The 14,022-nt window shown below is 49.1% G+C and overlaps 1 protein-coding gene across 2 annotated transcripts in view; it reads left to right on the forward strand.

The window, feature by feature from the left end:
• Nucleotides 1-14,022, forward strand: part of GLMN (glomulin, FKBP associated protein) — a 37,720-nt gene that overhangs the window by 4,441 nt on the left and 19,257 nt on the right. For both annotated transcript variants that reach the window (XM_078879370.1, XM_078879371.1), the window contains exons 3-4: nt 3,649-3,774; nt 10,008-10,127. In XM_078879370.1, the coding sequence (XP_078735496.1) occupies nt 3,649-3,774; nt 10,008-10,127 (246 nt within the window). The remainder of the gene's footprint in view (nt 1-3,648; nt 3,775-10,007; nt 10,128-14,022) is intronic.

The following is a 14,022-nucleotide window of genomic DNA, read 5'->3' on the forward strand; positions in this document are numbered from 1 at the left end:
TCACTCACAACACTCTCACTCACAACACTCTCACTCACACCACTCTCACTCACAACACTCTCACTCACACCACTCACACCACTCTCACTCACACCACTCTCACTCACACCACTCACACCACTCTCACTCAGAACACTCTCACTCACAACACCCTCACTCACAACACTCTCACTCACAACATTCTCACTCACAACACTCTCACTCACAACACTCTCACTCACACCACTCTCACTCACAACACTCTCACTCACACCACTCACACTCACAACACTCTCACTCACAACACTCTCACTCACACCACTCTCACTCACAACACTCTCACTCACACCACTCTCACTCACAACACTCTCACTCACAACACTCTCACTCACAACACTCTCACTCACAACAGTCTCACTCACACCACTCTCACTCACACCACTCACACCACTCTCACTCACACCACTCTCACTCACAACACTCTCACTCACAACACTCTCACTCACAACACTCTCACTCACAAAACTCTCACTCACACCACTCACACCACTCTTACTCACACCACTCTCACTCACAACACTCTCACTCACAACACCCTCACTCACAACACTCTCACTCACAACACTCACAACACCCTCACTCACAACACTCTCACTCACAATACTCTCACTCACAATACTCTCACAACACTCTCACTCACAACACTCTCACTCTCACTCACAACACTCTCACTCACAACACTCTCACAACACTCACTCAAAATACTCTCACTCACAACACTCTCACAACACTGTCACTCACAACACTCTCACTCACACCACTCTCACTCACACCACTCTCACTCACAACACTCTCACTCACAACACTCTCACTCACAACACTCTCACTCACAACACTCTCACTCACACCACGCTCACTCACACCACCCTCACAACACTCTCACTCACACCACTCTCACTCACAACACTCACACTCAGAACACTCTCACTCACAACACTCTCACTCACACAACACGCTCACTCACAACACTCTCACTCACAACACTCTCACTCACAACACTCTCACTCACACCACTCTCACTCACAACACTCTCACTCACACCACTCTCACTCACACCACTCTCACTCACACCACTCTTACTCACAACACTCTCACTCACAACACTCTCACTCACAACACTCTCACTCACAACACTCTCACTCACACCACTCTCACTCACACCACTCTCACTCACAACACTCTCACTCACAACACTCTCACTCACAACACTCACAACACTCTCACTCACAACACTCTGACTCACACCACTCTCACTCACAACACCCTCACTCACAACACTCTCACTTACACCACTCACTCACAACACTCTCACTCACAACACTCACAACACTCTCACTCACAACACTCTCACTCACAACACTCTCACTCACAACACTCTCACTCACAACACTCTCACACCACTCTCACTCACAACACTCTCACTCACAACACAGTGTTGTGAGTGAGAGTGTTGTGAGTGAGGGTGGTGTGAGTGAGAGTGTTGTGAGTGAGAGTGTTGTGAGTGAGAGTGAGAATGGTGTGAGTCAGAGTGTTGTGAGTGAGGGTGGTGTGAGAGTGGTGTGAGAGTGGTGTGAGTGAGAGTGTTGTGAGTGAGAGTGGTGTGAGTGAGAGTGTTGTGAGTGAGAGTGGTGTGAGTGAGAGTGGTGTGAGTGAGAGTGTTGTGAGTGAGAGTGTTGTGAGTGAGGGTGGTGTGAGAGTGTTGTGTGAGTGAGAGTGGTGTGAGTGAGAGTGTTGTGAGTGAGAGTGGTGTGAGTGAGAGTGTTGTGAGTAAGAGTGGTGTGATAGTGGTGAGAGTGGTGTGAGTGAGAGTGGTGTGAGTGAGAGTGGTGTGAGTGAGAGTGGTGTGAGAGTGGTGTGAGTGAGAGTGTTGTGAGTGAGGGTGGTGTGAGTGAGAGTGTTGTGAGAGTGGTGTGAGTGAGAGTGTTGTGAGTGAGAGTGTTGTGAGTGAGAGTGAGAGTGTTGTGAGTGAGAGTGGTGTGAGTGAGAGTGTTGTGAGTGAGAGTGTTGTGAGTGAGAGTGTTGTGAGTGAGGGTGGTGTGAGTGAGAGTGGTGTGAGGGTGGTGTGAGTGAGAGTGTTGTGAGTGAGAGTGTTGTGAGAGTGGTGTGAGTGAGGATGGTGTGAGTGAGAGTGTTGTGAGTGAGAGTGGTGTGAGTGAGAGTGGTGTGAGTGAGAGTGTTGTGAGTGAGAGTGTTGTGAGTGAGAGTGTTGTGAGTGAGGGTGGTGTGAGTGGGAGTGTTGTGAGAGTGTTGTGAGTGAGAGTAGTGTGAGTGAGAGTGGTGTGAGTGAGAGTGGTGTGAGTGAGAGTGTTGTGAGTGAGAGTGGTGTGAGTGAGAGTGGTGTGAGTGAGAGTTTTGTGATTAAGAGTGTTGTGAGTGGGAGTGTTGTGGAGTGTTGGTGGGTGTGTGAGTGGAGTGGTGTGGTGAGTGTGTTGTGGTGTGAGTGTGTGTGGTGAGTGGTGTGAGTGGTGTGGTGTGGTGTGGAGTGAGGTGGTGTGAGTGAGAGTGTTGTGAGTGGGAGTGTTGTGAGAGTGTTGTGAGTGAGATGGTGTGAGTGAGGTGTGTGTGGAGTGGTGGTGTGGTGAGAGTGGTGGGGTGAGTGTGGTGTGTGAGTGAGAGTGTTGTGAGTGAGAGTGTTGTGGTGGAGTGGTGTGAGTGGGTGTGTGGTGAGGGTGTGTGAGGGTGTGGTGTGAGTGGGTGTGTGGTGAGTGGTGTGAGTGTGAGTGGTGTGAGTGAGAGTGGGTGTGTGTGAGTGGTGTGTGTGAGGTGGTGTGGTGGAGTGGGTGTGGTGAGGGTGGTTGGGAGTGGGTGTGTGGTGAGGGTGTGGTGGTGTGTGGTGTGTGGTGTGGGTGTGGTGTGAGGTGGTGTGAGGTGTGTGGAGTGTTGGTGGTGAGAGTGGGTGGTGTGTGTGTGAGGGTGTTGTGGTGAGGTGGAGTGTGGTGGTGAGTGTGTGGTGTTGTGGGTGTGGGTGTGTGAGGGTGGTGTGAGGGTGTGGTGTGGGGTGTGTGGTGAGGTGGTGTGAGTGGGTGTGGTGTGAGGTGTGTGGTGGAGTGTGTGAGTGTTGTGAGTGGAGTGTGAGTGAGAGTGTTGTGAGTGAGAGTGTTGTGAGTGAGAGTTGTGAGGGTGTGTGAGTGAGAGTGGTGTGAGGGTGTTGTGTGAGGTGTTGTGAGTGAGAGTGGTGTGAGTGAGAGTGTTGAGTGAGGTGTGTGTGTGAGGTGTTGTGAGTTGGTGTGGTGTGAGTGAGAGTGTGTGAGTGAGTGTGGTGTGAGTGAGAGTGGTGTGAGGGAGAGTGTTGTGAGTGAGAGTGTTGTGAGTGAGAGTGTTGTGAGTGTTGTGAGTGAGTGTTGTGAGTGAGAGTGTTGTGAATGAGAGTGTTGTGAGTGAGAGTGGTGTGAGTGAGAGTGTTGTGAGTGAGAGTGTTGTGAGTGACTGACCGTGTGAGTGAGTGACCCCGTGAGTGGGTGACCCTCTGAGTGAGTGGTCCTGTGAGTGAGTGACCGTGTGAGTGAGCGACCGCGTGAGTGAGTGACCCTGTGAGTGACCCCGTGAGTGGGTGACCCTCTGAGTGAGTGGTCCTGTGAGTGAGTGACCGTGTGCCGGGTTGTACTGCAGGATGGCATCCCGGAGGATGAGGTGACGCCTGCTGCCAGTGAGGGCTTCGTGGGTGCCGCCGGGCACTGCTTGACGGAGGGGAAAGTGGCGCTGGTTCTGGATGCCTTGCGGGATCCGCGCTATACGGTGGGAGGCGTCACACCGCATAACACCAGCGCATGTCATGGCACAGCACACCGTGCACATCATACCACACCGTGATACATCATGGGGCAGCTGGGTGGTGAAGTTGTAATGCTCACGCCTCACACTCGGGTCCCTTTCTGTATGGAGTTTGTATGTTCTCCCCCTGTTCTGTAGTGAGTGAGTGGAGTTTATATGTTTTCCCCATGTTCTGTTGATTATCAATCAGACAATTAATATTCATTTTATGTGCCAATATCGCCCTCAATAAAGTAGACATCAGTGCACACTAAAGCTGGATGGGAACAGCACAGATTTTTCAGGAGGATCCTGCTGCTGCATTGGGTTTTATTTAAAGAAGTTTTTACAGACAATCAATGATGAATTGTGTTTATTATTCACGTGGGAGGAAACCAGAGCACCCGGAGAAAACCCCACGCCTTGCGCAAGGGGTCAACGCTCTATCCCCGTGCAGTTGGAAATAGATGCAGATTAGTCCACTAGCCGTTCAACACTGCCTTCTGACAAGTCAGGATATGGCACCTCTTCGACGAACGTGAGAAGGGAATTTCACATCATTCGTGTGCGATGATCCACCGACCCTCGCTGTCTCTACTGCTGGATTACAGCAGCCACGTGTAGCATAGCCACCCCCGCCTGTCTGAGACACACGGACATATGTTGTATGTTGACCTTCTTTTGCACTGTACGTGGCCACCTGCGCAAGTCGGAGGTACAGGGGAAGGTCAACAAATAGACCGAGAGATAAACAGACGGACGCATGGACAGATGGATTTCCCTGGCACAGCAATAAGCGGCTTAACAGCTCTGACACTTGCTGTGATCACGATGAATTAAAACAATTATTTTAATCTACGCTTCTAATTTATGAACCAAAAACGATCAAGATGTTTTTTTGTAAATTAAAAAGAATGAAGATAAACACTTGTAGATAAAAAACCAGCAGCATTATCTTAACATTTACAGAGACACCGTGATGTCCTCATTCTAGCAGACGGCACTTTCCACCAATTTTTGCTGCATTGCAAAATATGCGGCAGACGGAAAGATGCAGTGACATCTTGGTGAAAGTACATGAGGCACATCCTCGAAATAACCAGAGGCAAGATTGTGTAAACAGCACACATGCAGCCTTTGTGCAATATGCAAACAAGCATCAGCATTTCCTGATGAAGTGCATGGCGGTCCTCTCTCCCGAGCTAACCATCAAAATACATGCCGGCAAATGTGACCGACTGATGCACTCTCACTCAGTGTAAGTGCATGCAGCTTTATGTCCCCTGTTCTGCAGAGTGAGAGTGAGTGGAGTTTGTATGATCTCCCCCTGTTCTACAGAGTGAGTGGAGTTTGTATGATCTCCCCCTGTTATACAGAGTAAGAGTGAGTGGAGTTTGTATGATCTCCCCCTGTTCTACAGTGAGAGTGAGTGGAGTTTGTATGATCTCCCCCTGTTCTGCAGAGTGAGAGTGAGTGGAGTTTGTATGATCTCCCCCTGTTCTACAGAGTGAGTGGAGTTTGTATGATCTCCCCCTGTTCTACAGAGTGAGTGGAGTTTGTATGATCTCCCCCTGTTCTGCAGAGTGAGTGGAGTTTGTATGATATCCCCCTGTTCTACAGAGTGAGTGGAGTTTGTATGATCTCCCCCTGTTCTGCAGAGTGAGAGTGAGTGGAGTTTGTATGATCTCCCCCTGTTCTACAGTAAGTGGAGTTTGTATGATCTCCCCCTGTTCTGCAGAGTGAGAGTGAGTGGAGTTTGTATGATCTCCCCCTGTTCTACAGAGTGAGAGTGAGTGGAGTTTGTATGATCTCCCCCTGTTCTGCAGAGTGAGAGTGAGTGGAGTTTGTATGATCTCCCCCTGTTCTACAGAGTGAGAGTGAGTGGAGTTTGTATGATCCCCTCCTGTTCTACAGAGCGAGTGGAGTTTGTATGATCTCCCCCTGTTCTGCAGAGTGAGAGTGAGTGGAGTTTGTATGATCTCCCCCTGTTCTGCAGAGTGAGAATGAGTGGAGTTTGTATGATTCCCCCCCTGTTCTACAGAGCGAGTGGAGTTTGTATGATCTCCCCCTGTTCTACAGAGTGAGAGTGAGTGGAGTTTGTATGATCTCCCCCTGTTTTGCAGAGTGAGAGTGAGTGGAGTTTGTATGATCTCCCCCTGTTCTACAGAGTGAGTGGAGTTTGTATGATCTCCCCCTGTTCTGCAGAGTGAGTGGAGTTTGTATGATCTCCCCCTGTTCTACAGAGTGAGTGGAGTTTGTATGATCTCCCCCTGTTCTACAGAGTGAGAGTGAGTGGAGTTTGTATGATCTCCCCCTGTTCTACAGAGTGAGTGTGAGTGGAGTTTGTATGATCTCCCCCTGTTCTACAGTGAGAGTGAGTGGAGTTTGTATGTTCTCTCCCTGTTCTGCAGAGTTTCAGTTTTCAGTTTCATTTATTTGGTATAGCCCTGTGAGCCAGTCGGCTCTTGAGTGAGTGTGAGTGGAGTTTGTATGTTCTCTCCCTGTTCTACAGAGTGAGAGTGAGTGGAGTTTGTATGATCTCTCCCTGTTCTACAGAGTGAGTGTGAGTGGAGTTTGTATGATCTCTCCCCCTTTTCGACGTGGGTTTCTTCCGGGTTCTCCAGTTTCCTCCTACAGCCAAACCAACACACACAATGTATAACACGTATGCTTTCGCAACCAATATTATTCATAATAAAATGACACTGCAAGTTGCTCAATTGGGATCACACAGCGGCAGCAGGAACATCGCCCCCTACTACTGTGAAAACTTGGCAGGACCCATCTTCACTACACCACCGTACCCTGGCGCACGTGAAAAACACGCGTGTTTGGTTTGTGAACATGCGAATGTTGATCGAGTGCGATTCCCTACTCTTAGTTTTTTCGGTAAAGTCACGTAGGTAAAAAATTAAATTAAAATTAATAAAAGTAATAAAAATAAAATAATTAAAATCACGACGTTTTGGAGGCAACACAAGTCTCCGTCATCAGGTGGGACCGTCACAGCTAGATTTGCTGTATCAAGTGAGGCAGGGATTCCAAGATACAAGTTCTTAAATACAAGTTAAGGGGGAGGAGGGGGGGCGGAGCTTATCAGAATGTGGTTGCCAATGAATGGAACGTATTGGGAGGGGGGGCGGGGCTAAAAGAGAACACGAGGTGTACGTGGACATGTTTGTGCACAAGCACCTGTTGGTGCACATGATAGAAGAGAATGAAAATGCCCATGTTGTTTTACCCAGTGTTGGCTGACAATCAAATACGAAAAAGGAGAGTACTGTTAAACGCTGGGGATGTTAACACTCGATAAAGTAAAATAGTGCCTGTCAAATAAGATGGTCCAAAAATGTGTAGTTCAATCTTTTTTGCATGGTTAATAGCATCTTTCCAATGATTACTAAGTTTGTACCCATCATCACGGTTGAAATTATGTCTGTGTTTGATTATCTGAATGGCTTCGTGTACAAACCTTTGATGGTAGCCAGAGGGTTTGCAGAGCACCTTGGTCTCGGAAAAAACAATATCATGAGAGCCCACCGCGTTGTAGCAATGATCGGCAACGGCGGAAGACTCAATTTTGCCGTGTTTCAGATCTGACTTGTGCTCGCGGACACGATCAGAGACATGACGTTTCGTTTCCCCAATGTAACAATCACCACAGCTGCAACTCAGTTTATAGACTCCAGGGTATTGCAAGTCAGGGATGACATCCTTCACAGATGGAATTAGATCACGGATTTTATGTACTGTACTGAATCGGACTTGGATCTTATGTTTGTTTAGAATTTTGGAGATCTTTTTGGTCACGCCTGCTATGTATGGCAACGTGATAGTTTTGATCGGAGTTTCAAGTGGCTGTTTCTGTATGGTGGGAGAAACAGCTTGGTGGATGGTGCGGTCAGAGTATCCGTTCATCCTGAGGGCCGGATGTACATGTCTTAATTCACTGGCCAGGTGGTGTTGATCGGAAATGCCATGAGCTCTGTGGTATAGCGTTTTGATGAGATAATTCTTTTGAGATGGGTGGTGGTGGGAATCAGGTTTCAAGTAGGAATCTGTGTGGGTGGCTTTTCTGTAGATAGAATGTCCCAAGGATCCGTCAGGTCTCCTCTCAAACAGAATATCTAAGAATGGTAGTTTGCCATCTTTCTCCATTTCCATGGTGAATCTGATGGATGGGTGTCTGGAATTGATGTGGTCCAAGAAGTGATTCAATGCTGGGAGGCCATGTGGCCAAATGACGAAAGTGTCATCCACATACCTCTTCCACAGGGAAGGACGCAGGGTGGATGTCTGGATGGCGTCTGTTTCAAACTTTTCCATGAACATGTTGGCTATCACTGGTGACAAGGGGGAGCCCATAGGGGTACCCTCATTCTGTTTGTAGAAGGTGCCATTCCAGGTAAAATAAGTGTTGGTGAGGCCTAACCAGAATTCTAAACAAGCATAAGATCCACGTTCGATTCAGTACAGTACATAAAAACGCATGCGCACAAACACGTACACGTACACCTCGTGCTCTTTTAGCCCCGCCCCCCCTCCCAATACGTTCCATTCATTGGCTACCACATTCTGATAAGCTCCCCCCCTCTTCCCCCTTAACTTGTATTTAAGAACTTGCATCTTGGAATCCCTGCCTCACTTGATACAGCAAATCTAGCTGTGACGGTCCCACCTGATGACGGAGACTTGTGTTGCCTCCGAAACGTCGTGATTTTAATTATTTTATTTTTATTACTTTTATTAATTTTAATTTAATTTTTTACCTACGTGACTTTACCGAAAAAACTAAGAGTATGAATCCTTGCAGTCACGAAAGCTTCAAATCTGCGATTCCCTACTCAGTGGGCAGTGCAGTGCACGGGAAATGCCGAGGGTTTGTTTTGCCGTCTTGGTTTGGTTACTCCACGGTTAAGCTTCTCCAGTTGGATTAGGCTTGGCCGCAAACCCCTAACCCTAATCCCTATAATACCTGCAGTGCAGAAGCTGCACCAGTTCAACAGTTGGATTCATACGGCTGCAAGGCTATTGGAAAGCCAACCAGGCTTTGAAAGACCGTGGCACAATGTAATGATGATCTTAATTATGAGAATGAGTTTCCTTCGAAAATAATTGCCCTCCTCTACCCCGGTGGCGTCTCAGAGAAAGCTTTACACGCTATGAGCGACTTGCACCATCGCATCTCATCTCAACGTGCTTTAAAGGGGCACCCCTGGCAGCAGCTGTGGCTGTGTGGCTCGTGGTGACTCAGCACCTGGCACTTGAGCAGGCGTGATCCTGTCCAGCAGGAGGCTACGATTGCTGTGCTGTGTGTAACCCAAATTGAGTCATCTGCAGCATTCTTTTTCAAAGTTGTTACATTTGGCACACAATGGCTCGCTTCGAATGACGTCACAGGATCTTTAACGTCCATTGATGCAGACGGCGCGTAGCATTTTAAAGGTTAATGCACCCTGCATTATTAAAACTACTTTAAAACAAAATTTATTTCACCAGGTTAGGCCCACTGAGCTATATTGCTCCTTATAAGAAGTGACCTGGCCACAAATGTTAGCTCAGCTCAACAAAGAGGCTTATCATGTGGAATTGTAAGCAACCAAATACTCTAAACGGTTTACTTTGATTCTAAATGTGGAGGAAAAAACCAGAGGACCCGGAGAAAAATGCACCCGACCACGGGGAGAGAGACACGCAAACTCCAAATATGCAGCAGGCGTCAGGGTCGGGATCGAACCCACGACTTCCTGTATACCAGGCGAGGTAGTTAACATCTCACCCCCTTTTAACCAGAGCGACCATTCAGATTCGTACCAGAACCCCGGCAGCAAGTGGCTATTGCGCTAGTCTGGTCCACGTGGCGAGGAATACATTGGTCACTGTTCCCTTGTACGAACCCGGCGACCCGTGTTCGATTCCCGCTCACGACCAACCAACATCGGTGACGAATGTCTGACTTGGTCCTGGACCTCCCCTAGGTCGACTCAGCCTTAAATAAGTATCTGGCCGTGTTTTATGAACGTGACCACTGGCGGTTGGGCGTGGCGTTGGCCATCTACCTCCTCGTGCGCGGTACCGGCCTGCTTAGATGCTTTTCGCTACCAAACGGTCTGTTCAAGGCTACACCGGGGGATCTTTGTCTCTGCGCGACCTCACGTAACCGACCGCCGCCCCTCCCCGCGTCCCGCACGCGACGCCGGCCTCTGCCCCCACGGCAGGGTGTGGTGAGGAGCGCCGCATGGAGCCTCGTCTCGCCCCTCGTGGAGCAGCTGTCACGTGAAGCGGCCGCGTCCGACAGGCACGAGGTGTGCGAGGCTTGCCTGCACGCCGTGGTTCAGGTGAGTCCCCGCCGCGCGAGAGCCGGATCCCACGGCTACAGGCTGACTCGCCCGCCACGGGGTCGCTCGGGGGTTACGGGGATTTTTCTTTCATTGCAACTCAACGCGAGCCCGGTACGCCGATCGCAAAACGGAGGGGAACGAACAGAAACTCGGCGAGCAACAAACCGCTATCAGCGCGGCAGGGCCCTGTGAAGGGGCGGAAATTGGGCTCACTGCCCCACCCAAGTGGGAACCACATGCGGCGACATGAAGATTTACATGGGGGGGCGGTAACTAACATACTGGTGAGGAGAAAAAGGGGCGGAGGGAGGGAGCAGCCTGTAAAGGTGAGAAAAGCCCTGCAAATAAAATAATCAACACGCTGGATATGAACTTAAGTACCAACCTCCCTCCGATAAATGCTCCCCCCTGCCCATTTCTGGCCAAGTGGTGCAGCCACCCCCCCCCCCCTTACGGCCATCCCCGCCACCCGACCTCTTCACCCATGCACCTCATTTTAAGCTCCGTATGGGGAGGGGACTATCTGGTCTCGAACTCCCATTCCCCTCCCTTTAAGCTTGTGGCTCAAGTGCTCAATGCCTGTTTGGGCCAGAAGGGTGTTGCGCCACTGTTTCCACGAAGGAGGTTCATGATCTTTCCAATTGGGCAATTTGACCTTCCTGGGTTAAATGTTAAAGGTTTGAACTCGAGCGTGTTGATGTTTCGATAGATAATCTGGTTTCATGCCCCACAGAGTAGTGTGAACTGAAAGGGTGAGACAAGTGCCACAAATGCTGTAACAAAAAAGTCCGTGATATCCCGATGAAGTGTTGCTATGTCTGGATGTAACCAGAGAGCATCTGGGACAATCTGGGGATACCTACATGAATTTTGCTCTGCTCTCATTGGTCATGTAGGTGCCATGCATGTGATTAAACTGGATAAGCCTCAGTGGCAACGATCTTGAGCCACATTGAGGGGTCCACCAGATTTTTGTCTATATCTGCAGGGGGACCTCGGATGACATCTGTCCCAAAGTTTCCTCTAGACCGATCTCGTTACAGGGATTTAACACACGCGGCTTCACAAACTGCTAAATATTGATAATCGATCATTTTTATAATAATTTAGTTGTTTATCCAGGACAGTCACACTAAGCCGTAAGACTACAGCAACAGGGCTACGTATAGACACGGGAGACACGGCTTTACTCACCACTACAGGGCTACGTAGAGACACAGGGTTTACACGCACGGCATTACTCACCACTACAGGGCTACGTAGATACACAGGGTTTACACGCACGGCATTACTCACCACTACAGGGCTGCGTAGAGACACAGGGTTTACACGCACGGCATTAAACACCACTACAGGGCTACGTAGAGACACAGGGTTTACATGCACGGCATTACTCACCACTACAGGGCTACGTAGAGACACAGGGTTTACACGCACGGCATTACTCACCACTACAGGGCTACGTAGAGACACAGGGTTTACACGCACGGCATTACTCACCACTACAGGGCTACGTAGAGACACAGGGTTTACACGTACGGCATTACTCGCCACTACAGGGCTACGTAGAGACACAGGGTTTACATGCACGGCATTACTCACCACTACAGGGCTATGTAGAGACACAGGGTTTACACGCACGGCATTACTCACCACTACAGGGCTACGTAGAGACACAGGGTTTACACGCACGGCATTACTCACCACTACAGGGCTACGTAGAGACACAGGGTTTACACGTACGGCATTACTCGCCACTACAGGGCTACGTAGAGACACAGGGTTTACATGCACGGCATTACTCACCACTACAGGGCTATGTAGAGACACAGGGTTTACACGCACGGCATTACTCACCACTACAGGGCTACGTAGAGACACAGGGTTTACACGCACGGCATTACTCACCACTACAGGGCTACGTAGAGACACAGGGTTTACACGCGTGGCATTACTCACCACTACAGGGCTACGTAGAGACACAGGGTTTACACGCGTGGCATTACTCACCACTACAGGGCTACGTAGAGACACAGGGTTTACACGCACGGCATTACTCACCACTACAGGGCTACGTAGAGACACAGGGTTTACACGTGAGACATTACTCACCACTACAGGGCTACGTAGAGACACAGGGTTTACACGTGCGGCTTCACGCACCACAGTGGCAAGATATTAGCTCCATCGCCTGGTATGCAGGAGTTCATGAGTTCGATCCCGACCCTGACGCCTGTATTTTTGGAGTTTGCGGTGTCTCTCTCCCCATGGTCATGTGGATTTTTCTCCGGGTCATCCGGTTTTATGCTCCACATTTAGAAACATGCTTTTAGAGTATTTGGCTACAGCTATAAATTACCACGTGATAAGCCACCTTGTTGAGCTATCATTTGTGACCAGGTCGCATCTGAAAAAGAGCTATATGGCTCGGTGGGCCTTACCTGGTAAAATTAAAATAGTTTAGTTTGGTGGGCCGTTTGTCTATTTACCGGGGGTAAATAGTTGACCTAAAAGGTTTGCGAAAATTGTCGACCCCCCCCCTCAGAAAAAATATTTACCCCCGCGTAGGTATATATACCTACACACCCTACATACAACAGAGTAAGTAGTATCTATTGACTCTGTAGTAGTATCTACTGACTGTACAGTAGTATCTATTGAGCCAGTAGTAGCTACTGACTGTATAGTAGTATTTACTGACTGTTGTAACTACTGACCGTAGTAGTATCTTCTGGCCCTACAGTAGTATCTACTGACTCTATAGTAGTAACTACTGACTCTATAGTATGTACTAACCCTATAGTAGTATCTACTGCCTCTATAGCAGGAGCTACTGACCGTAGTAGTATCTACTGACTATAGTAGTATTTACTCACTGTCGTGGTATATACTGACTGTTTTAGTATCTACTAACTCTATAGTAGTATCTACCAACTCGATAGCAGTATCTACTATCACTACAGCAGTGCATACCGACTGTGGTGGTACTTGCTATGACTACAGCAGCGCATACCGACTGCGGTGGCACCTGCTCTCACTACAGCAGTGCATACTGTGGTGGTACTTGCTATCACTACAGCAGTGCATACTGACTGTGGTGGTACCTGGTATGACTACACCAGCGCATACCGACTTTGGTGGTACCTGCTTTCACTACAGCAGTGCATACTGACTGTGGTGGTACCTGGTATGACTACAGCAGTGCATACTGACTGTGGTGGTACCTGCTATCACTACAGCAGCACATACCGACTGTGGTGGTACCTGCTTTCACTACAGCAGCGCATACCGACTGTGGTGGTACTTGCTATCACTACAGCAGTGCATACTGACTGTGGTGATACCTGCTATGACTACAGTAGTACATGCTGACTCTATAGGAGAATATACCCACTCTATAGCACAAACTACTGACCTGACAGAGTGGCGTGGTGAGTGAGGCCTAGTCCCGTGCAGAGCCCCCGGCCTCGCCTAGATTGCCCAGCCGGCCGAGATGGCACCTTGGCAGGCTGGGGGCTGGGCCGCTACCCCCGCCCCCCCCCCCCACCATCCCCCCGCACTACAATAATACTATGTAAGCACTATAAGTAGAAAGACATTGGGGTGGGGGGAGAAGAGGACATGACACTTTGAAGAATTTACCTCAGCGTTTTTTTAGCATTTTGAACGCGAATGAGGAATCCCCCCCTCCACTGATGACGCGTGTGCATTGCCAGGGGCGGCGTAAGTAAATAAATAAGTAAAAGCTTTTTTGTAAATTTACTACTTTAAAGTTGATGATGGGAAAACGGAATAGCGCTGGCTCACCACGGGGCTTACGGCGTGGTACTTGACTACTTTTTTTAAACGTAAACCCCACGGTTTGCGAGACAAATCCTTCACAAGTGTGCGT

Source organism: Lampetra fluviatilis, chromosome 53 (assembly GCF_964198595.1).
Source record: "Lampetra fluviatilis chromosome 53, kcLamFluv1.1, whole genome shotgun sequence".
In the NCBI taxonomy this organism is placed as follows: Eukaryota; Metazoa; Chordata; class Hyperoartia; order Petromyzontiformes; family Petromyzontidae; genus Lampetra; species Lampetra fluviatilis.